Source organism: Ursus arctos, unplaced genomic scaffold (assembly GCF_023065955.2).
Source record: "Ursus arctos isolate Adak ecotype North America unplaced genomic scaffold, UrsArc2.0 scaffold_3, whole genome shotgun sequence".
Lineage (NCBI taxonomy): Eukaryota > Metazoa > Chordata > Mammalia > Carnivora > Ursidae > Ursus > Ursus arctos.
In genome coordinates, this window is record NW_026622985.1 from 20,761,139 (window position 1) to 20,786,237 (window position 25,099).

General features: G+C 35.5%; 1 protein-coding gene across 7 annotated transcripts in view; it reads left to right on the forward strand.

Annotated features, from left to right (window-relative positions):
* The window catches only part of PHTF2 (putative homeodomain transcription factor 2), a 115,690-nt gene that overhangs the window by 75,956 nt on the left and 14,635 nt on the right, over nt 1–25,099 (forward strand). For 5 of the 7 annotated variants that reach the window (XM_026504395.4, XM_057304510.1, XM_048212919.2 and 2 more), the window contains 5 exons: nt 587–751; nt 9,965–10,151; nt 11,658–11,813; nt 16,743–16,961; nt 23,675–23,803. In XM_026504395.4, coding sequence (XP_026360180.1) covers nt 587–751; nt 9,965–10,151; nt 11,658–11,813; nt 16,743–16,961; nt 23,675–23,803 — 856 coding nt within the window. Of the gene's footprint in view, nt 1–586; nt 752–9,964; nt 10,152–11,657; nt 11,814–16,742; nt 16,962–23,674; nt 23,804–25,099 lie in introns of those variants that run through there. The other 2 variants (XM_044385971.3, XM_057304512.1) reach the window with 2 other exon arrangements.

Below are 25,099 nucleotides of genomic sequence, written 5' to 3' on the forward strand. Positions count from 1 at the left end.
TTCTGTTTATTAAATGCTATTCGAAGCTGTTTAATATTGCCTCTTGATTAAGTAAACATAGCAAGTCTCACTGGCCAGTCAGCACAATGGAGTTCTGTTTTAAGGGTCTTTTGGAGCAATTCCTCTTTTGAATATTGTTGCTAAGAGATTGCTACATTTGCAGTTTGGGGATGTTGAGATTTAAGCCCTTTTCGTTTTGAAGAGATAATACCTGCATTAGAGAAATAGCATTGGTGATCAGTTAGATCATAATTCTCTCTGATCTAAATTTTCTTCTTTCTTCTTCTGCAGATAAGTGGCATTCAAATAGGGAAGAAATACTTTGTAAAAATCTGTGCAATGATATCGTTACAAGCTAATGTCCACTGACGTTGTCAGTGTGAGCAAGGAACAATAACCTAACATTTATAGAAGTTGTTCTTGAATATGGACCTTGATGTTTGGATTAACTTTTCTCCAGTTAATCTGAATTTTATTGTGTATTGAAGTTCCTGTGTTTATGTTTGATCAAAATTTTGAATGTACTACCTAGAAAATGGTTGTTAACATTTTAAAGCTACTTCTCTCTTAATCTCTTCTGATGAAGGAAATTAAGAAAAGCAGCCCATTTGGAAGTCCATAGGGAAGGAGATGGTTCTAGTACCACAGATAACACACAAGAGGGAGCAGCTCAGAGCCACGGAACAAGCACCTCTTACAGCGTTGGCGCTGTGTTCAGAGATCTCTGGCATGCCGCTTTCTTTTTATCAGGGTTTGTATTTATTCAAGTCTCTATATGGCATAGACATGCACTATCCCTTTTCAGGCACTTCAGTCTCAGGTAATGAATATTAATGACTTTAACTATGACAGTCCCATTATAGATTTTGTTTTGATAAATTATAATGCTATATAGATAATGGAAAAATAGAGACCATAAAGTTTACTTTGGGTTCTGTGTAAATACGCCTCTGTGAGAATGAGTATATACCGTCAAAGTATATCTAGTTGGGATTTCTTGATTTTGATTTATTTTGTGATTTCTCAAGTACAATTTTACTTCTATTTAATTGATTATTCTATCAGCATTATAGGTCAAATTGGGCTTTTTGTGTAGTTTGTATCGCTGTAAAGATGTGCCAAGTAGGAAAATACAATTTTATAGCAAGCTGCAAAAATAAACCTAACTCAATCTTGTATTATTATTTTGAAAAGTTAATTCAGAACATTTCAGAGTTATATTACTGGTTTACATAGATATGTAATAAATTTGAAAAATGTTAAAAACTATGATCAAACTACTGAGTATGACCATAAAAGTTGCTAAGTTAGTAAATCAAGAAAAGGGATACTGCACATAACTATTTTTGATCACTTTTGTTAACTCCTCTACTAATATCATTGTTTCATCCCCTTGTGATTGTGCTCTTATGATAAAGTTTGTCATGCATTATAAAATTAAGCAGTTGTATCCTGGGATATTTTCCTTGGTTGTAATTTTGAGGGAAATTGTACAAAAGTCTAGTAGTTTGAAGTAACTATGGCATTAAGTTGGATCCCCTGACTATTCCAGCCACCTGTTCTTTGTTCAGAAAAGACTTAGGTTTTGTTTTGTTTTGTTTTGAATTTGAATTGCATCGTGTCTCTCTTTGTTAGTCTTTTTTTTTTTCCTCTTAAATAAATAGCTCTCTTTCTGACAGTAGGATGTGATAATTTTATCTCTGCAAAGTCAGTTTCTTAAGCGCATTTCTCAAGACTTTCTGATGAGCAGTTATAAAACAGCACAGTGGATATGTTTTGCTTTGGGGGAATCGTTTGGTTGTTTTGGTTGTCCAAAACTGACCTCCTGTTACATATCATTCAAAATGCCTCTAGATCAGTAGGTTTTAGTGCCTTTGAAGTTCTGTTATGTTTCTCTAGTCAAATGAGATTCAGACTTCAGTTTTCTTCCTTTGGGCTGTAGAATGACCTTGACTACCAGTCATTGATAATAAAATGGCTAAATCCCTTTGGACTTATTCTCTTTAAAATGACAACTTTATAATCTAAATGTTTTTAAAGATGCACTGTTTTCAGCTGACTCATTTGGAACTGGTTTGCTAGCATATGAATGAGAATGTTTTAAATATCAGGTACAAAAAGATCTTAAGAAAAATGTTAATTTTGGAAGTTCTAAACTGAGTTCTGAAATCTTGATGATGTCTTGTTCTTTCAAGTTTTGATAAGCCAGAAAGGCCTTAAACTGAAAGTCCAACTGAGACTTTTTTAAAATTGTTTCTGGTGATAATAAATTGAAAAGCTGGATAATTCTATTAAGGTATCTGAATTAACATAACCGATGGGAAAATAAATGTAAAACCACACAAATGTCTAAGCTTTGTGTATAGTGTCTTTTGGTTTCTAGATGTTAGGGTGCAAACTACTATTTTTACATCTGTGTTTATAAGTTGGAAAGGCCCTATTTATCATTTCTAAGTACATTTCATTCTCAGGATAAAATTATTTTTTTAAACAAGACATAATATTTCTCATTTGAAAAAAAATAGAAATGATTGTAAAAGAACTCTATGAAACTGAGAAAACAAAGCCAAAGGCAGTACCAATTTAAAAAGATGTAGGAATCAACCATATTTCCTAAGTATTTAGTACTTTAATTTCAAAGAATTGTAGTCTTAAATTAGCATAATTATAATTTCTGTTAAAAAGATTGAGTAGGAAGAATTATATCTAGTTAGTATATCTCTTCAGCATAATACCTATTTCAGAATTCAGATATTAAGTTTTTTTTACATGTCCTTTAAGAAGAATTTCATCATCACAGTGTCAGTGAATAACCGTCAACATAAACTGACTTGGTGGATTAGAGACAGATGCCAGAGTAAAACCAGGTCACATGTTAACTCACACGCCTGACTGACATACCTTTTTTTTTTTTTTTTTTTTTTAAGACTGGAGGGTATTTTGGGTGGTTTTTTTTTGTTTTTAAGAGATTTATTTATTTTAGAGAGGCGGGGAGTGGAGAGGCAAAGGGAGAGAGAGTCTCACTCAAGCCGACTGCATGCTGAGTGCAGAGCCCGATGCAGGGCTCGAGCTCATGACCCTGAGATCACGACCTGAGCCGAAACCAAGAGTCGGATGCTTAACCCACTGCACCACCTAGGTGTCCCCTGACTCGCCTTAAAGATTGCTATCCTGATTTAACCTCCATATTGAATGTTTTTAACACTTACATGGATGTTAAAGATTTAATAAATTGATTTTCTTCACATAATGGAGTACACTGTATAATGTAAGTAAGAGTGGTATGTAGTCCCACCGTAAATTTTTGGTACAAGGATTAAAATTTTGGTTTTTAATGACTGCAGTTTAAATAGTTCAGTCACTGAAGCTGTAAACTGGGTGAAGTCTGTCTCCCACAGACAAGGATGAAGACCATGTAAATGTCAGTATATCCCAGATATTTAAAAATATCTTAGGCTACAACTAGATAACTCATTAGCTTTGCTATAGTCACTCTATTTTAGAATTGGGCTAGTTCTAGAAAAATTACAGGTACCATACATAAACCTGGTACATGATACATAAATTGGTACATACCTCTCAAACTTAGGTGTTGTAGAGGATACCTAGGGAAACATAGGGACCTAAAAGTCTTTGAAGGGCTGTTAGCACATCTTCAAGGTGTATGCATAGCTACACACAGCAGCGATGGTAATATGTAGGATTCTGTGTCATTTTCTTATATCTGAGATTTTATGCATTCTGTTACTCTAGGCTCCCCTCTGTTACTCTAGAGGGTAACCTCCCCTCCCTTGTAGAAATGACAGCAGGACTAGAAATTTCATACCACGTTCTAGAACAAAAGCTATTTGCTATTGTTAACTTTCCCTACGGCCGCTCTCTAATGTCCTTTAGTACTCAAGGGATGATCTTCAGGTGGATCTATTTATATACCTCTGAGTATTTTCTAGAGCACCAATAAATACTTCCCCATGGCAGTACAGAGTAACATGAGTGTTCTTGATTACCTGACGAGGTTTTTCAAGTAGAAACACACAGGTTTTCATGTTTGATACAATAGATTTGAGATTTCCTAAGCTAGGAAGTTCTTTAAAAGTTGTGTTAATTCTTTGGTTAAAGTTTTCAATGTTGAAAAACACATCCAGTTTTATGATTTATTTATGGTATAGGTTTGCATTTATTTGCATTTTTTCAGACAAGAGCAAAATCATCATTCATCTCATAAAGGAATTATGCTAATTATACTACTTAGGTTTCTAAAAGTCATTTCCTCCTAAGAGTATTTGTGACCTAGAGCTATCTTTCTTGAATGTCAAGCATAGTAAAGAAAGTTCTACACAGGTCATGCCATTTGAAGATTAATGCATTGGGCTAGTTACAAAATTAGCTCTGAAGTTGTAAAATGTGGCAAGCCTTAACCATGGCAGTGGAATTGCACATTGTTTCTTTGCAAATGCTTTCTGTTCAAAATCTAATGCAGGAAATACTGCTTCTATCACAGAATAACTAAGATCAGTAGAGATTTGTATGTCTCCTGTTTCAAGGCAGTACTAACCTCACTGCCCACATGCCTATGACTCATGGTGTTTGGGTTGATCTAAGAAAAAATTGTTAACTCTGGTTTTTACTAAGCAAATGTATTACATGCATTCGGTGTAGCTGTCAAAAGGTAGACTTTTGCGGATAATACTAAAAAGTACTATTTCTTTCTATACTGTGGTGCTTTTAATTCCTGATACCAGCTTTTTTCTACCCTTTTATTTTATTTTATTTATTTATTTATTTTTAAGGAGCCTAGTACAGGGCTTGAACTCAAGACCCTGAGATCAAGACCTGAGCTAAAATTAAGAGTCAGACGTCCAACCTACTGAGCCACCCAGGTGCCCTTTTACCCTGTTTTTTATTTTTGGTAGAGAATGATGATTTAGAAGTACATGCTTATTTTAAAACCAAAATGGTATTCAACTTGCTTTAATTTATTTTTGTACATAATTTAAAGTTGATTTAAATGAAGTAGCAAACCTTTAAAAAATCGTCTAAGAAGAATTTTACAATGTTAGTATTTTAAGTAAATCTCTTAGTCCTACTGCCTTTCCCTAGTATCTTTATGTCTTCAAACAAGGGATTGGGATAATTAAATATCTGAGTCTTGGTAGCCTGAGTTCCTTTTGAGAAATAAATATTATTCTGTGAGGTTCTTAGTTTCAGCTGTTAATGGCACTATGAGCGAAGCAGCAGTCGGTGGTAGAATTAAACCACCCGGAGCAGTCACAGGTTTTGACTCTCTTTACCTACTTAGTTGGAATTTAGCTCTCCCAACTCTTTATCCTTTCAGCATTTTCCCTGTGCTGAAATCCAGAATGTCCTAATCAGGGTACAAATCAGTTTGTACTTTTGAAAAGATATGATTTTATTTTGAAACAGTTTCAAACTTAGAGAAAAGTTGAGAGAACAGTACAGAGAACTCCCATATATCTTTCACTCAGAGACCGCATTTAAATTCTGCTGATTGTCCCTATTAATAGCCTTGCTGCTTCTGGCAGAAGCTCTAATCTGGGATCATGTGCTGCACACGGTGGTCCTGTCTCTCTAGTCTCCTTCATTCCGGAGCAGACATCAGCCTTTCCTCAAGTTTCATGGTTTTCACATTTTTGAAGACTACAGGCAGTCACTTTGCACAAAGTCCCTTAATTTGAGTTTGTGCCCCTGGTCGGGATCAGACTCCAAGTGGCTTGTGAGTGTGGAATGTGCGTATGTCTTCCCAACTACTAGGTCAGCATTATCAGCTGGTACTTGAAATTGGCTCTGGTGGGATTATTTACACCATGGAAATCAGGAAACACCACAAACAAGGACTTTTTACATCTGGAAACTTAGTTGTTTGACAATTAGCATAATATTGAGTTGTTAGTGTGATGTTTCTTCATTAAACTGAAGTTATGCATTTTTGGCAGGAATATCGTAGAAGTGATACTTAGTTCTTTTCATTGCATCCTATCAAGTGGCAAACAATATGAATTTGTCCTCTTATTGATGATGTTTACATTAATCACTTGATTAATATAATATCTGCCATATTTTCTCCATGTAAATTTATTTTTCCCTTTATAATAAGCAAATGTCTGTGTGGAGACACATTAAGATTATGAAAATAACCCATTCCTTATCCCACCTTCACCTTCTGGTTTTAGCATGCAATTACCTGAATTACTGCTATGATGGTTGCCAAATGGTGATTTTTCTAACTCTGTCATTCCTTCTGCATTTATTAGTTGGCATTTTGCTTTAAGGATAAGCTTTCCTCTATTTATTTACTCATGGATTTCGATTTTATTCAGTTTATTAATATCATTATTCATTTTGATGATCAGATTGGCCTAAATTGGCCAGTGGAGCCCCTTTAGGCAGTTTGTCATTTTTGCTATGTCCCTTTCATTCTTTGATCACTTTCTTACTTTCTAGGGCAACACAAGTTTTAGGTTCAGCTTGTCCTTCCTCTGCCTCAGCCTTGGAGTTAGCCATTTCTTCGAGAAGGGTGGTATCTAGAAAGCAGGATCTGAGTGCTAGAAGTGCTTATTGCTGTTGTGGTTTTACTACCCCCCAGACCTCCTCGATGGGTAGAGCGAGAAAGATGTCTGTGTGTGTGTCTGTGTTTATCCCTCTACATTTATATTTATCTCTATATTTATATGTATTATAAGCCATGAATTTTCAATGATAGCTCCAGTTCAAATACAGTACCTCAAAACTCATTTGATCTTGTCTTTATATCTTCCTTCTCTATCACTGAAAAACCTGGTTCCCATTGTCCTCAATACACTTATTTATTCAGTTAATCTCTAGATGTAGCCTCTTCCCAACCCCACTGGGCTGCGCCTGACACCTTGCGTAAACTTGTCTTTGAATGGGGCGCCATTCTTGGCTGTGGCTGGGCTGCCTGTGCTGTGCCACGGCCACAGTTCCTGTGCAAGAGCTGTTACTACCAGCCACTGGCAAGCTGCCTCAGTTTCTATTTTGAGCTACTTTGTAAACTCTGAGGGTGGTACGTATATTTCGTGTTTTCTATGTCCTTTCAGCTTGGTTTGCAACTTACCTGCATTTAGTTCATGAGAAACATCAGCAAGCTACTGACTTACTGTTCCTGTCTCCTGAGAGTGTTCTGTGTACTTTGAGGCGAGAGCGGGGAAAGAAACAACCCAGAGGAGACTGGAAGTGGGCAGAGATAAGAGAGGAAGGGAGATAGCCGAAAGGTGTGTGCAACGGGTACTACTAGGGCATAACAGTCTGGACCCTGTCCTTGTAAGGAAGGAGCACAGTCCCCTTGGAAAAATCCCTGAAGCAGCCCTTATTACTGATTCAAAGCCCTTTCCACTAGGCCCTTATCTTTTTGCCCTCGAGGGTTCCAAGTTTCCAGCCACTTTTCCTACTCAGACTATCAGCCTCTAGGCAATGTTTTCAATTGTTTAGTGATCTTTCTAAGGGTGTCCCTAGGCCCTTGAGGGCCAGCATTTCTGTCTTTCTTCCAAGTACATTTTTCCTGTTGCCTATCCTGTCTGATTAATGGTTCTACCAACTCTGCAGTCTTCTTTCATATCATTCACCTCCTTTGGTTCTACCAACTCTGCAGTCTTCTTTCACATCATTCACCTCCTTTCCCCCTGTTTTCCCAGCCCAGTGTAATTTCCAGGAAACTTCATAGTGGATACCTTTCCAGCACATGCCTTTCTCTGTCTTTGGAATTTCTCACATTTTTGGGATATCAGAAAGTTTACTTCCCTCGGTCTTTTTCTACACCTACATATTGCACAGTGTTCAAAGGAGAGATGATGGGGATAATTAATAGCTGGTGTTTTTATCACTTTCTTCCTGAGGCCGAGAAGGTCACAAGTTTTCTCGGCACCTTTTTTTTTCTGTTTTTGCCCTTCCTCCTCTCCACTTTAATCCATTTTCCTCCTACCTTCTGCCACTCTTAAGTGATCTTTGTTCTGTGGCTCTCTCCCTTGGTCTTGCCATGTCTCTCAGGGTCCTACAGAAAGAAAAGGGTCAGAAGATTGGGCTTCTGAGTCTTGCAACTCTGTTGGGATGTGTTCTGAATGACTAGAAAGCATCAGAACTCTGTGAAGCATGTGGGAAGTGGGCTCTGCCAACCCCCTTAGTAACCTTGCAGGAGAAGGTCAGAAAGCAGAGGGGCCTGTTTGTATAAAACAAAAGCTTTCTAGGCTTTGATGAGTACGTTAAGAAGAAATCCTATCAGGCAATTTCTGCAAGAGTGGGCAGTTGGAGGTAGTGTGGAGAATATAATTAGCCTCATGGTCAGAAGGTCTGTATTTCAGTGCTGGCTTTGCCTCTAACTGGATGTGTGACCTTACATAAGTTACTTAGACCTCTTTATATTTCTGATCCATTGTTTCCAAAATGAGCATTTAGAATAGCTGAATTCTAAGGTCCTATACAGTTCTAAAAGATTCCAGTAGGAATGAGTAACTGTAGTGTTAAAGATAATTCTTTTATGCATTTTTGAAAGATTATTTATTTATATATTTGAGAGAGTGAGCACGCGAAAACACGAGTGGGGGGAGGGGCAGAGGGAGAGAGAAGCAAACTCCTCCCTAAGCAGGAAGCCCTGACGGGGCTGCATCCCAAGATGCTGAAATCATGACCCGAGCTGAAGTCAGACGCTTAACCAACCCAGAGCCACTCAGGTTGCCCCTCTTTTGTGCATTTTTAAAAACTTTTGTTTTTTTTACCTGTATGAAGGCGATATAGTGATTTTTTTTTTCTTTAAAATGGATACTCTACAGAAAATTCAAGGGGGTTTATTTAAGTAAAATTTAATGCAATTGCTTTTTAATAAATTTCATGGTAAATTTCATCTGCATGGAGCACATTTTAATTTTGTGTGGGACTTACACTATATTTCTACTAACCATTTCTTTCACCCACTGTAGTCTCTGAAGAAGACTCCTCGAGCTTTGGCCTATTAATCAGAATATCTTGTTCATTACTTTCCATGTTGTATTTTGTGTATTGAAAAAATGAAATTCCTATAAATGAAGAACCTCAGTTGTAGCCTTTAGGTAATGGCTACATGATAGTAATATTTTTTTCTGGAGCATTTCAGTGGGTGAAAGAAATTATTTATTTTTTTGGTTTTCTTCATTTCTATTTCTTCCATTATTTAGAAACTTGTATTAAAACGTTTTCCTTTTCTTCATAAAATGTTTATGTTACAGTAGGTCCTGTGGCTCCTTTGTACACTAAAATGAATTTATCAGAGATATTTATGTATATATACTAATAGTATTTGGGTAAATGGAGGTGTTAAAACCAGTTTAAACTACTAACTGCAAATTAATAATTATAGAAACAGTTTTTTACATAAAACTTTAAAATACATTATTAACCATAATAAAATTGGCAAAATTTTGATCATAGATTTTGTACAAAGACCAAGTGATTTGAACCAAGAGTCGTTTGATAAGTTAGGGCATGTCTCTTAGAATTGCTGTTTGTGGGGCGCCTGGGTGGCACAGCGGTTAAGCGTCTGCCTTCGGCTCAGGGCGTGATCCCGGCGTTATGGTATCGAGCCCCACATCAGGCTCCTCTGCTGTGAGCCTGCTTCTTCCTCTCCCACTCCCCCTGCTTGTGTTCCCTCTCTCGCTGGCTGTCTCTATCTCTGTCAAATAAATAAATAAAATCTTTAAAAAAAAAAAAAAGAATTGCTGTTTGTAAGACCTCAAAACCTATCAAGTAAGCTGAATGAGGACATTGATTTACAACTATTGATTTATTTTATATGATAGGTATTGTATTTCTAAGTTACTTATTATAAAAATAAGGTAGCCATTAAAATTCTAAAAAATAACTCCCAGATTTAATTATTAACAGATCATAATTTCCATCAGTAACCCATCCAAAAGAAGCTAAGTGTACATAATGTGCTTCTGCAATATTTTCCTTTTAGATCAAAGAAAGCGAAGAATTCAATAGATAAATCAACGGAGACTGACAATGGCTATGTATCCCTTGAAGGGAAAAAGACTGTTAAAAGCAGTGAAGAGGGAATCCAAAGCCATGAACCTCAGTGTGAAACTGTTCGACCAGAAGAGGCAGCCTGGCACCCAGGAACACTGAGGAACATTCCTAGCAAAGTAAGTGTGGTTTTTAAAATAGTTTGCGTGATTTTACATCAGCTAATGTAAAGTGACTTACACATCGGAATCACCTTTGAACTCTGTATTTTCTCCAGAATTTATTCTGTGAGCTGTTAGAAATCACACTGATAAAGGTGAAAATCAAAGTTAAATGAATAAACTTGATTGCCGATGTAACCTGTCACCTTCTGAATTGATTGATTGGCTCCAATTTTTCCAAAATGTTAAGCACTTTATAATTTATAGTTGATGTTTGTTAAAACTTGTCTTCTCTTTCCTCATGTCTGTGTGTGTGTATGCGAATTTGTTTAAATGGAACATCTAAATTATTTTAGAAACTGAACTAGGAATCTGGCTTTCCATTCATGTTCCCCATAAGAATATATTACCTTGTTTTTTCCTACTTTCATTACCTTTGGTGTCAGCACAGTTTTTTTGTTTTTAATTTGAAAAAAAATTCTTATTGAGGACATATTTATTAAGGACAACAATTATTTGCTTACTTTTCTAAAATAATAAAGAAATCCTATGTTTATTGTAACGAAGCCTAATGTAATATCATCACTTTGTTTTGCTGAATTTTTTTGGTTAAATAACTTTTTCTTTAAAAAACTTACAGTAAAAAATATGGCCAAATTGAAAGATGTTGCTTCTGTTACATATAGAAATGTGAGCATGAACATTTGTGTTGATTCTTCAATTTTGAGTGAAGTATGTGTCAACTACTTGACAATACATGTGTTTTTAGTACCACTAGCTATACAGTCAATAGCATGGGGCTGCAGTGAAATAGAATCCCTTATTCTGATTTTAGATTTTTGAAGCATTTAGCTCTCTGATAATGTGAGCCTCACATCACTATCATCAGTCAGCAGATAAGTTTCCAGTCATATAGCTTTCAAACACATTCTCAGCTATTTATTACCTACTAAAGTTATATGAGAGGAACATGAAAATATCAATAAAACTTAAGCTCTGGGGTCTCTCAATTTCAGAATTTCCAAAATCTGGATGTCTCTTATAAATTGGTACGTGCACAATGTTGTCTAATATGAGCACACATACAACTACTATTCACTTCCTCCCGCCTCATGTCATTATTAAATCAGTAATGGTCTTATAATTGATGGCATTTGGGGTTTGTGCAAATAGTATAATTAGTTCATCTCCGTTTTCTCAGCTTTTTAAAAATGGTCTCTGTTCTACTTTTATCCTATTTTACGTTCTTAATTTTCTAAGCTGTTTCAAATCCTTTTGTGAACAGAAATGTTATAGGACAATATTTGACAAATGGCTGTTGAATTATTCTTAAAGTTGAAATAACAGTATAAGCAATAATTTAAGACATTTTTAAAGAAGATCACATACTAATCAATCACTTTGAGGTTTTTGAAGATATTTGAAGGTGTATGTGCATGTACATGTAATTTAAAATTTTGCAGTTTTAAAGCACAAATTCGGTCGTAAATTACCAGTAATTTTCTCTGTGTACTCCCAACTTAGGATACTCAAAGGACAATAACAAATGTCTCTGATGAAGTCTCCAGTGAGGAGGGTCCTGAAACAGGATACCCATTACGCCGTCACATGGATAGGACTTCTGAGAGCATTCTTCGGAACAGAAAGTCACACCATTATAAGAAACATTACCCTAATGAGGTATATACTTCGTCCTTATGTAAATGTATACGTACCTGTTTTATGTTATTAATTTACAGCTTCTTTCAACAATTGAATATAATTATTGAAGTAAATATTTCCCATCAGTATCAATTATCATGTTATATTGTCTGGGTATGTAGAGTAACAGTTTCAGATTTATGTACTGCACACATGATAGAGAGCTACTCATTTGTGCTCATTTTGTGAATTATCTCTGAAGACTCATACATTCAATTTGTTGTTTACTTTTAAAGACAACCATCCTAGAGAGACACTTCGTGAACTCCTGTGTTAGTCTTTTCCACAAGTTGAAAGGCTTTATAGCTTTTGGATCATAGCAGAGTTATCATTCTAAGTGACTTTCTTCATGTTACTATCACTAGTTATTCAGTTGCCCATTCTGTAAAATTCAGTTCTTTTTTTCTTCTTTGATTCTTTATTAATATTTGTTTTTCTCTAAACCCCTTTCCAACTACATCACATCTCTTGAAGTTATCGCATCTCTTGAAACTATTTAAGTAGAAAAAGAATTTCATTCAATTGTATTTTTAGTATTCTAAGGACAGAACATTTCATTATCTCACTTGAAGGCAAATGTCATTTATGGCACTTTTTTGATAAACATTGCCTTCTCCTCTTTTTAGACTGTATTAGAATTTTTTTCTTGATGGTTTAGGGCTATACTTGTGAAAAATCAAATATTACACTGTGCTGGAGTGTGAATACCTTGATTGTTTCAAGCTTAGAAGAGTTACTTATTCTTCATACAGTCTTCTCTGTGGTTTTATCTCTATTTAATCTTAGTGGTGACTTTGGCTGTTTCTTCTCTAAGGGGCTGCCATTAGACACAGACAAATGCCAGTGTGTCTGCTCATCGACTTCACCCACATCATCTGATATACTGTCCCCTGTTCCTTGTGAAATTCAGTCGTGTGAATTTCTCAGTCTTACACTAAGTACAGTCAGAAGTCAGTTGGTACTGGAAGGGATTCAGGACCTTCTATAGAAGGAGGTCTTCACTCTCCAATAGATAAATTATATGGCTTTAGAGTTACTTTTCTCATCCGATAATCTTTGCTCTTCTTGGTTTGCGGCTATATTTTGAACTCTTGAGATTCTTGAAAGGCAGAACAATATTCTGTTGATCTTAACTTTTAAATAAATACATTGCCTAAAATCTCCTGGGTTTCAAGCTAAGTAATGCTGATAATTAGCTAGTAGACATTGATTGTTTTGAATCTTTTTTTTAATGATGTTAAAGATTACCTAAAAATAAAACCTGGTCTTCAAATTCTTTATCTGCAAAATAGGGAGCTTTAGACTAGAAATTATTTTAAAAGCTGCATTTCAGTTCAAGAAAATTTTGACTCTCAAATCAAGCTAACCTCACAGGGTATTTTAGAAAAGCAAAACAAAAACTCCTTTGAAGAAGTAAAATTGAGACAGGATACAGTAGTGTTGTAGTGTTGACATCTTTATGTATATATTATTCTGTTCTCTTCAAATTACTGGTGATGTTTTTTCTTTAAGGGTGAGACACAAAGAAAGCATTTTGGAAAGCACTTTGTGCCTGGGTAGAACTTGTGGTCTTCTTATAAAATGACTGGTTAGTGACACAGCCATTTGTTATAAGCCTCTCTATGTCAATATCTATAGATATACTTTTTAGAGGTTTTTAGTTTTTCAGGGAGAATCATCCAATCTTCTGGTGGTGTGGGAGTAGTAGATATTATACTAGGCTGCCATGGTGTTTGGCATCAAGGGGATTGGGGATGAGGTGTGGTGATCTTGTCATTTAGTGTGTAGACTTTCACTTAACCCCCTTCCTTCCACCCCTCAACTCTCCCACCCCTCCCCCAGTTTCTTGCCTTTTTCTACTATCTGCTCTGTGTATCTGGTTGTCGTCTTCTAGTCTCCTTTTGGGAAGATGGTGGAGTTACTTGATTATCTGGAATAGGAGGTGTCCTTTGGAATTGATAACTTCCTTTAAGCATTTGCCCTGTTTCCTACTCTCTCCTGCTTTGTTTAACTCTGTAAGTATCTTCCAGTTTTTATTCCCTATTGAAAATTAGCTTTTCATCTAATGAAGGTAGCATTTCATCTTATGAAGGATAATGAAGAAACCATGGGCTTGGACTCAGAACATTTAAGTGACTTTGGAAAAATTGTTTAACTTCTCTGAGTCTCAGTTTCTGCATCTGTACAGTGGAGAGAGGAGACTAGCTTCCTCAGATTGTTAGTATTTATTTATTTATTTATTTATTTAAAGATTTCATTTATTTATTTGACAGAGAGAGAGACAGGCAGCGAGAGAGGGAACACAAGCAGGGGGAGTGCAAGAGGGAGAAGCAGGCTCCCAGCAGAGGAGCCTGATGCGGGGCTCGATCCCAGAACGCCAGGATCACGCCCTGAGCCAAAGGCAGAAGCTCAACGACTGAGCCACCCAGACGCTCCAGATTGTTAGTATTTAATAAGATTATGCACAATTGCCTGGTACAAAGCGTTTATGTTACAAATTCTCATTCCCTTCAAATAAATAATTTTTCTCCCTTTAATTTGATTATACGCTCAGTTTTAGCTATTTGTCTAAAGATTTAAAATAAGCAGACCGAACCAAATTAAATGAGCTGTTAACTCAGCTATATTCTTTAATTCAAAAATTTCCAATTTTTAGCCTTTTTTCAGCAATTTTTAGTGAAATTCAAAGTGGCCACTAATCACCTAAATGTTTCAGGTAAAATTCTGTTTGACATGTAAGTGGTTATAGGTCATAATTTTTTAGAATTTACATTTGTGACATGGCCCACTTATTAATCAGTCTTTGGCAAAATACTTTTATAAGGAATTAAAGATATTTTCTTATCCCTGAAATCACCCATTAGTTTCAGTTAAGTAATCATCAGGTCTTTAATCTTGTTACTCATTTCTGTATATGATTAGCAAATCTGCATCAGAAATTAGTCATAGATAATAATCTAGCTTTATCAAAAATTTTAAATTAATGATTACTGGTTACTAAATACTTTCTGTGTCTTACTGTCTAATGAAAACAGTTGTGATAAAAACTGTGTATGCTTCAAGGATTCTGGTTGACATTAGTGAATCAAACATTTTCGAAGTGCTTTTTATAAAACAAAGGAGACTGATTCTTACCTTTTTTCTTTCTGAATTTTTTTTTCTTTTTATTTCTCTATTCCTGCTCAACTCTGTCAAAACATTTTTACTTCTTCAAACGAATAATTCTCTTCCCACAAATAAACCCCTCATCAACACACTAAATATATATTCATGGTGCCCCATTCTAATATCAATAAATTAATTATCAATCACCTGTCTCATTCATTCAAGATATTTTGATACGTATAGTAAGGGTGGGAAAAAAAAATTGGCTTCTATTTTCCGTTGACTCACAGTGTATTTGAGAGTTATGACTTACTTGAGAATATTAAATTCATGAACATTTAATAACACAGACAATATTATAGATGCTGAATAGCAATGTAAAATTTATTGTCATGGAAATAAATAATAATACCTCGCTTTAGGGACAAAGGGATCACTCTAAATAAAAGCCTTCAAAACTAACATGTGTGGGGCCCCTGCATTGTACCTGGTCTGTATTAAAAGCGACAGTGCTCATTTAATTTTCAGGGTCTCTTTAAGATAGCTTTATTCCCCATTGCCAGAAGACTAAGCTAAGGGTTGGAAACAAGGTAAGCCAGCTAGAAAGGGATAGAAATGGTGTTTTCCTGACACTTGGTTGAGTAGGCTGGAGAGGAGAGTAGGATACAGGGTAGACACATCATCAGAGGCTAGAGGGACAAAGAACAAGCTGTATTTAGGGGCAAGGGCATAGCCAGCGTCACTGGAGGGGAGGGTTGTGTAGGGATGCGTGGAGAACAAAGTCCAAACAGCACATTTGAAGACAAGCTTGCTGGTGAAGGAATTTGAACTTTATCTAGGAGAGCGGTGGAAGTCACAGAAGGACTTAGATCAGAGGAGTGAAAATAAAGCTCACTTAAGGAAGATGAATCTGGAAAGTAGGGATAGGAGTCAATTAGGAGGCCTTTTATAGCAAACAAGGTGTGGGTGATAAAGTCTGAACTCTGATGATATCATGAGAAGAAGAAAGGAATATAGTCTAAAACATTTTAAAGGTAAAATGGACAATCTTAGTGACAGGATAACTAAAAACAAATCTGAAAATTTCAGCGTACTTGGCTGTAAGGATGGCTATTACCATTCTTTACTCAGTAAAAGTTATTTTGAATTATTAAATCAAACTTTTACTCAAAGGTTGTACAGTAACAACTCCTAGGAGAAAAGTAAATTGATTAGAAATTATTTAACTTGTGCCTTTTAGTTTTTCACTTTTATACCATAGATTGTCTCAAAAACATGAGTTGGCAGTTATCTTCCTGGTATAGATTATTTATTAATTTTACATCAATCTATTGAACGTCTATTTAAAAAGCAAAAGCAGTAGATACATGAGATCTCCTCTTGCTAAAAAAAGACTAGAGTAAGAAAATAACTCCATTAAACACATCAGTTAAAGTTGGTTAATATTCAGTGATAATATAATATCAATACATATACTGATAAAATAATATCCATATGAACTTAGGCTAGTCTCTGCTTGCCTGAATTTTGAACTTTGTGTATAAAAATTTAGGCAGGAACAGGTACAACCTTTGCATGCAAAATAACACTGGAGCCGAGATGTGAAATCAAATAAATTTTGATATGAGGAAATTTTGTTACTTCTTAAATACTAACATTTTTAATGTTTTGCTCTGTTTCACTGTCATTTGACAGTGTATTTGTTGTTGTAGCAAAAAGTAGCAACGTATGGTTCTGATAGAATCCTTTGACTTGGAAAGGGTTCATAAATTGTATTAATGTCAAAGAATATCTTGATTTCAGGATGCCCCTAAATCGGGTACTAGTTGCAGCTCTCGCTGTTCAAGTTCCAGACAGGATTCTGAGAGTACAAGGCCAGAATCTGAAACAGAAGATGTATTATGGGAAGACTTGTTACACTGTGCAGAATGCCGGTCATCTTGTACCAGTGAGACAGATATGGAAAATCCTCAAATTAATCCAAGTGTGAAAAAAGAATATAGAGACGACCCTTTTCATCAGGTTGGTTTTCAGCATTGGATTATTTGGGGCTCTCAGTCCAGCTTTTTTGGATATGTGTACAAATTTTATAGAGGTGAAAAAAAAAAGCCTTACATTCCATTAAAGTAATATTCTTGTGATTTTTTTTCTTTTTATGTGAGCTGTGGTCTGGCTTCATTGGAACATAGAATTTCAGTATTTATATTATGGTTGTGTCTGTCACCTTGCAAATATTTGTATGTTCCTGAGAAGTTGTTGGTAAATGGAGTTTTATAAGTCAAATTGTGTTTTAGATGCATTAGTCCTTTTCTCATTCAGCATACTTCATGGTCATATCAACGCCTGTGGCCTGAACTCCACCTGTAAGATTATAATTCACACATCTATATCTCATGAATATCAGATTTGTATCTCCTGAGAGCTTTAGCAATGCTATCCAACAGAAATCTAATGAGAGTCACATATGTCATTTTAAGTTTTCTGTTAGTCCCATTTAAAATGTTTAAAAAGTTATTTTTAATATATTTTATTTAACCCCATATATTCAAAATATTATCACTTCAACATATATCCAGTGTAAAAAATACTAATGCAATATTTTACTTTTTTTATACTACATCTTCAAAATCTGTTGTGAACCCTTACAGCGCATCTCATTTGGACTAGCCAGTTTTCAGGTGCTCAGTAGCAATGTGTGAGTAGGGTGCCATATTGGACAGCACACGTCTATGCCATAGCTTTTTTTGAATGTCCCAGCAGTATCTCAAATTTATCCAAACACCCCATCTTCCCTCATAAATCTGTTTTTCTTAAGGCTCTCAAAATCTTAGTGAATGAGGTCTCCATCCATCTACTCACCAGTCCGGAAACCCATGGTCATTTAAAACCCTCAATCTTCTTCTTCTTTCTCTTCTGTAATTTCTCATCAAATCCTAATAATAAAACCAACAACTAAGCTCTTAGAAAATTAAAGGTAGAAGGGAACTTACTTAATCTGCTAAAGGGTAGCTACCAAAAGAACCTCCTAAAAACCTATCGTATTTACTAATGAAATTTTAGGAGTATTTCTATTAAATGCAGAAACATGTCAGAGAAACCCATTATCACTGCTTTTGCTATCAAAATCCTAGCATTTGTGTTTGTCTGCTTGAACTTAGACTGATTTAAAATCCACATTAAAGAGCAAAATGTTGAGCATGACTAAAACAGTTTTGGAGAACAACAGGAGACTTTCCCTACTGGATATAAAAATTTACTTTAAAACTACAGTAATTGATAAAGGTAGAATGGTATAGTTGTATGCTGTGGACTGAATGTTTGTGCCCACCCCCTCCCATCCATCAGTTCATATGGTGAAACCTAATGCCCAAGGTGATGGTATTTGGAGATGGGGCCTTTGGAGGGTGATGAGGTCATAAGGGTGGAGCGCCCATGAGTAGGTTTAGAGCCCTAGGAAAGAGACCCCAGAGAGCTCCCTTGCCCCTTCCACCATGTGAGGCTACAGCAAAAAGAGGATAGTCTGTGAACCAGGAGGTGGGATCTCATCAGACACCAAATCTGCCAGCACCTAGATCTTAGACTTCCCAGCCTCCAGAACTGTGAGAAATAGACATCTGTTGTTTCTAAGCCACCCAGTCCATAGTATTTTGTACAGCAGCCCAAGCAGACCAAGGCAGGATATAAACAAATAGATGAATGGGACAGAATAGAAATCCCTGAAGTAGTATGTGTCTCTGTGGGTCCCTAATATATGACATAATGGCATTACGACCAGTGGAAAAGGATGGATTCTTCAGTATGTAGTTGTAGGTCAAATGATTACACAAAAATATGTTCCAGATAGTTCCTAAATGTGAGGAAGCAAACTTTAAAATACTTACAAGAAAATATAGGAGAAAAATCTTAGTTACTCTTGATAAGAGAATAATATTTTGTTTTATTTTATTTCATTTTATTTTATTTTATTTTTTAGAGAGAGGGCGAGTGGCAGGTGGAGGGGCAGAGGGAGAGAGAGAAAGAGAATCCCAAGAACCTCAGCATGGATCCCGACGTAAGGCTGGATCTCACGACCCTGAGATCATGACCTGAGCCAAAACCAAGAGTCGGATGCTTAACTGACTGAGCCACCCAGGCACCCTAAGAGAGTAATTTTTTAAAGAAGATAGGAAAACACAAGCAAACATCAAAAATGAAGGGATTGATAAATTTGAATATCCTAAAATTTAAAATTTGGGGTATAAATTAAGCCGTAAACATTGTTAAAATATGGGGAAATAGAATTGAGGGAATTTTCTGGTCTGTACCCTCCAAGGTGTGAGATATCTAAGCATATGTGTACATAGGGGAAAACCAGGAGGGAAGGATTGAAGAGATACTAGAGAAGTAGTTGTTGAATGAGATTTCTTAAGATTCTGGAAGGGAAGCATAAGTAGGAAGTTTTGCCTTCGATAGGAAGGAGAACACATCTGCTGAGATACAGGAGGAGGAGGAAGTGCACAGAGAAAGTAAGATGATGAGGATGTGGAGGCCAGGAGGTCTATTAACAATAAGTAAGATGATGGGATTGGGGGTTTGTAGATGGTGGTGAAGGCTCAAAGTTATCATTTGTGGGAAATGGAGAGTATATGTTTGCACGTATTCAGGTCAATGAACACAGTAAGAGTCACACTGCCATATTGCTGAGGGTCCAGCTGGAATCTGAAACCATGAATTTGTGGTTGCCCAATCCACACAATTGTGTGATATTCTCTGGAATACAGTTGTGGTAATCAGTAATAGCAAACATTTAAAAAGCGTTCACTATCTTCAGGCACTGTGCATAGTAATCTTGATGCATTATGCCATGTAATTCTCACAACCTATGACAATGCAATGTATTTTGTATATATTTATTTTGTAGATGAGAAGAATTGAGGCTTGGAATTAAATAATGCACCCAAAGTTACACAGTATAGGTGCTCAATAAATAGTTGCTATTCAAGGGACAGGATAGGACAAGAAGTAATGGATATGGTAAGTGTCTAAACGTGTCAGATTGAGAAGGAAGTGAAACCAAGAAGGGACTGATAGATGGAAGGATAGGTGTGTTCAGAAGTGTTTTAGAATTTGGTTTGAGACATCCCGTAAGAGGAGTTGTGGTTGAAGACTCAGTTCAGAAGTTGAGCAGTTCGGTGTTTTGACAAGGTCCAGGCTGTGGCCATGGGAGTAGCTGCAGGTCCCTGGATTGTAAGAAGTGAAGAAAACAATGAACAATCCATGAGAATAGGGTGTTGGATGAGTCATCTGGATATTCATCTACGTCGCTGAGCGTAATAACTGGAATTAAAGTTTAGGAAAATGCCTGAGAGCTATTTTCCTGGTGATACCCTAAATAGGCGTAGAAGCAGGGACCATGTGTTCTTTTGCTCATTGTTGAATCACACAGTGCTTGGTACATAGTAGGTGTTTAAACAAATGTTGAGTGAATGAATGAAAGGAAATACATTTTTTTTAATGCATGCTATACAGAATAAATTGGTCCTAAATCTATCACACCACTCTGCTCCTTTTTTGATAAGATTTTTAATGTTCTCGTCTGCATATTAATTATAGTATGATGGGCTTACATTGGTTTTGCTTTTGGATTAAAGACTTGATTTTACACACATTTATTTTTCTCAGGCTTCTAAAAAATAAGCTCAATATTTTCAGTTTTAATAGTAGCCGTGTAGGGGCGCCTGGGTGGCACAGCGGTTAAGCGTCTGCCTTCGGCTCAGGGCGTGATCCCGGCGCTCTGGGATCGAGCCCCACATCAGGCTCCTCCGCTGGGAGCCTGCTTCTTCCTCTCCCACTCCTCCTGCTTGTGTTCCCTCTCTCGCTGGCTGTCTCTATCTCTGTCGAATAAATAAATAAAATCTTTAAAAAAAAAATAGCAGCTGTGTAATGGAAATTAGCTCCCTTTAATGAAAAGCTACCCGTTTTTTTTGTTTTTTTTTTTTTCTTATTTGACTAAGGTCTGTATTAGGTTGGAGGACCATTTCCTGCCCACCATAAAGACTGAAAAAGTCTCTCCTTAGGAAGAAACAATGAACATTTGAATCCATGTGTTCTAGTCAGGATGTTACCAAATTTGTAGTTTTGTGTTGTTTTATTTTCTTGGGCAATAGTAACTGAAATATTTCTACAGCAGAAAATTTCTCTCCTCTGGTCATGGCTGCATATATAATAAAGTTATGAGACCATATTCAAGTGAAATTCATTTCTCGGTAGGTAAAGCCAGATTTTAATGGATACAGCTCCCACAGGTAGAAACTCCAGTAAAGCAGTTGTCACCATTTAAGTGTTAAAGTTTTCAGGCAATTTTGAATGAACACAGAGCAAAGCAGTTGAGATTTTGAATGAGGATAAAGAACAATCATTAAAAAGAGTTCCAAATTTTGGTTTGAAAAACATACTAAGAAGAACCTATGTGATAAAATTATAAAATAGAATTATTTGCTCTGATGTTTTCCTTGAGCCTTTTTGAAAAAGTGTTTCATTTAATACTGTTCTTCATACACTGTAGGCAGTCCATGTTTCAACAAGACTGTTGTTTCAGAATATATTTCACACACACAGATACAGGGTTGGGTTTTTGGGGTTTTTTTCAATTAACTCTTTTTAAATTCACCAGTTTCTAGTTGCTCTCCTCTGCCTTCTGGCTTTCTAAAAATAGAAAGATGATATCAAATGCTAGTTAGAGGAACTGCAAAAGTAGCTGGGCGCAGAATGAATACTTTTGGAAGGAGGGTGAAGGACTTGAATTCCTATTTCTGTGTCTAGATGGACCTTCTTGATATGCCTTGCTTCATGTAATTGGGAAGCCTTTAATTCACTGCTAACAGACTGAGAGTTTAAAAAGATTAGAAGCCTGTAAATCAGTTATTGAAAACTTGCCTCTTAGACTTTACACTCTGCATTCAGCTTCTCCCACTTGTTTCTGGCTTTGTAGTTACATTCCATTTCATGATTAACTAGATTTCCATGGAAAGTTTGATACGTGTTTTGGTACAAACAACTTCTATCCTAGCTAGAATATTTTGTGGAATATTTGTGGAATTACGTGGATTGTTAATAACTAGTATATTACAGTGTTTAAGGCTCTCCAGTAGTGACATATATGCTATAATGGTTAATGTGTATTAAAATAATATATATCTTTGGTAAAAAGATAAGTTTTTAGAGGAAACTTCTTCATAGTCAAATAAACTAAATGTACAAAAGCTTTGCCAATAAAATGGCTACTGGCATTACATAAAGAAAATTAATATATAGTTCAGAATGACGATAAGTTCCCATATCTGTTTTCTTACATATTATTAAAGTATTATTTTATATCTTTAATCAAAACGAATCAATGCAATTTTATTCTCCCTACAGGAAAATATTATATTCCTTAAGTTTTCAAAAAACATATCTTTACCATATTTTATTTTATTTATTTTTTTAATAATATTTATTTTGTTATATTAGTCACCATACAGTACATCCCCAGTTCTTAATGCAGTGTTCCATGATTCATTACTTGCATTTATCATCCAGTCTTTACCATATTTTAATCACATTTTTATTCTTCAGAGGATAAATATAACTATAGTAGATTCTTCTGTTCGTTGTTAGAAGTTATTTTAATGAAATGCGTTATATAAATAAGTTAGCAATACTGTAATGTAAATTAATCCCATTTGGGTTTTAATCTTTTAGTATTCACTTATCAATATCTGATAATGTAAAGATTAGTGTTGTATTAATTTTATTGCTATCTTTAATCCCCAACTATCCTATTTTGAAGTTTTATTTTTTTAAAGGTTTTATTTTTAAGTAATCTCTGCACCCAAATGTGGGGCTCGAACTCACAACCCCGAGATCAAGAGTTACACACTCCACCGACTGAGCCAGCCAAGAGCCCTGCAGTTTTTTTTTTTTTATATTATAAATCTAAAACAAACAAAACACCCAAACTTAAGCATCTGGTCCTTTGTATTAAGGCTTTCAATTTTTCTTTTCTTTTTCTATTCTTGAAACGTTGAGAGATGCTTTATTCTTGTGAGAGTACTTCTAGTTCCATGTGCTTCCGTTTGCAGTATTTACTCTAACGAAAAAAAAAAACTTAAATTGATCCTTTGAGGAATTGCTAGATTAAAATATCAGAAAAGTAATGAATCAAATACTGAGGCTGAGGGTGTGAGGGAGAGTCTCTTTCAGGATGTGATTGTATCACCGTTTAGTCTTTCAAAGAGGTTAAATCATACCTGTCATGTGCTTTTGTATTGAATGACCATAAGCTAGAGAGTCCGTAATATGAACAAATTGATATCCATTTGTCTTGGAACATTAGTATATTTGTAGCTATGTAGACAGATTGACAACTGAGTGCTTTTGCTGACACATTTTAGAGGATTTTTGAGCAATAGCTTGCCTAATACCTGTTATAGGAAGTTCTTAACTTACACATTTTTTATAATTGTATAATTTCATATGCCATCTGTTCAGTGTATATGCTAATTAACATTAAGATAGAATTTTAGTGTCACTGATATTGGGTGTGTGTAGATACACATATACCCATGTTCAGCTATATATATATGTTCTATTTATAAAATATGGTAAGTATATTCACCAGTTTGTTTTTTAGTGTAGTTTATATATATACACACACATGTTGTATTTATGAAATGTGATAAATGTATTCATCTATTTCTGCTTATTTTTTGTAGAGTCATTTGCCCTGGCTCCATAGTTCCCACCCAGGATTAGAAAAAATCAGTGCTATCGTATGGGAAGGCAATGACTGTAAGAAAGCAGACATGTCTGTGCTTGAAATCAGCGGAATGATAATGAACAGAGTGAGTTTCTAAATTCTGTTCTTTTAGTTCAAGAGTAAGACAGTGATTATTAATATATTAAGTAATTACTACGAGGTTATATTTACAACTTAACTCATTTCTTCAACCTGGAAAAGACAGTTATTTGTATTTGGCGCTGTGATTTAAATGGTGATTTATCACCAAACCACTGTCGTCTTTTGGTGTTTTCATTCTTCTGACCAAGAGTAGATGGTACAATCTCAAATTTTCTTCTTTTATGTTATTCTTTCTTTTGCTTTTCATGGATCAAACTGAGGAGCTGCCAGATACACAAGTGTTGATGAAGGCTTACTTTCTCCTGTATCATCCCTTCTGCATATTAGTACCCAAAAATTCAAAATAGGGTATTTGTCTTGATGCTTGCTCACTTAAATATATAGAAGTAATGCAGCTAGGGTGTAAAAATGCTAATGGTAGTTTGAGGAGATAGAGTACAAATACTGTGAGTTTTAATTTCCATTTCTATTAAATTGTGTCTTTTATCAGATAATCACGGTTTTTAAATTTTATCTGATTCCTCTGGACAGCTAGACATGATTTAACTTGGAATTCTGAATTTCTTGTCTGTGGTGTGTTGTGTGAGAACTATGGTGCAGGCTTTATGGAGGACAGACGTTAGAGTAACTGCTCTAGAAATTGATCCCCTTCCTATTACTTAGGCAGAAGGAGTGTCTGGAGATGTGTATCTAGTTGGTTCTCCATACCTGAACTGCCTGTGAACTAGCGGGTCATTGACAGATGTATAATAGGTATATATGTGCATATATGTATAGTGTACAATATGATGATAAAAAGCTTGCTGGTATTTAAGATCCCTCATAGTCCTACCAGTCTTATATTTCCCGTTATTTAATTTCCAGTTTCCTTTTCTATAATTCTCCTTTTCCCCCCTTTCTTACTTAGTTTTTCCCCCTCTAACATACTCTCTCTTCTAAAATGGTTTTAGAGTTTAAGGAGATAATCCATTTGTATTTTGAGCTCTTTGAAGAAGACACAAATTGCAAATTTATCAAATAAGTAGCATTCTTGATTTTTCTTTTTATGAACTGAGCTTAAGTTGATATGAGATCTCCTCCTTTTTAATATTAAAGTATATATGAATATTTCTAACTTTCGAAATAATTAGATACTTAGAATTTTTTTTCTGGATCTAGGTAAGACCAAGATAGTTCATCCTTTTGCATCTATTTAGTGAATTAGAAATCTGATAATGAACTATTTTTAAAAACTGAAGACATAATGACTTACAGTTTCCCGGTAAAATGGTTTCCAAAC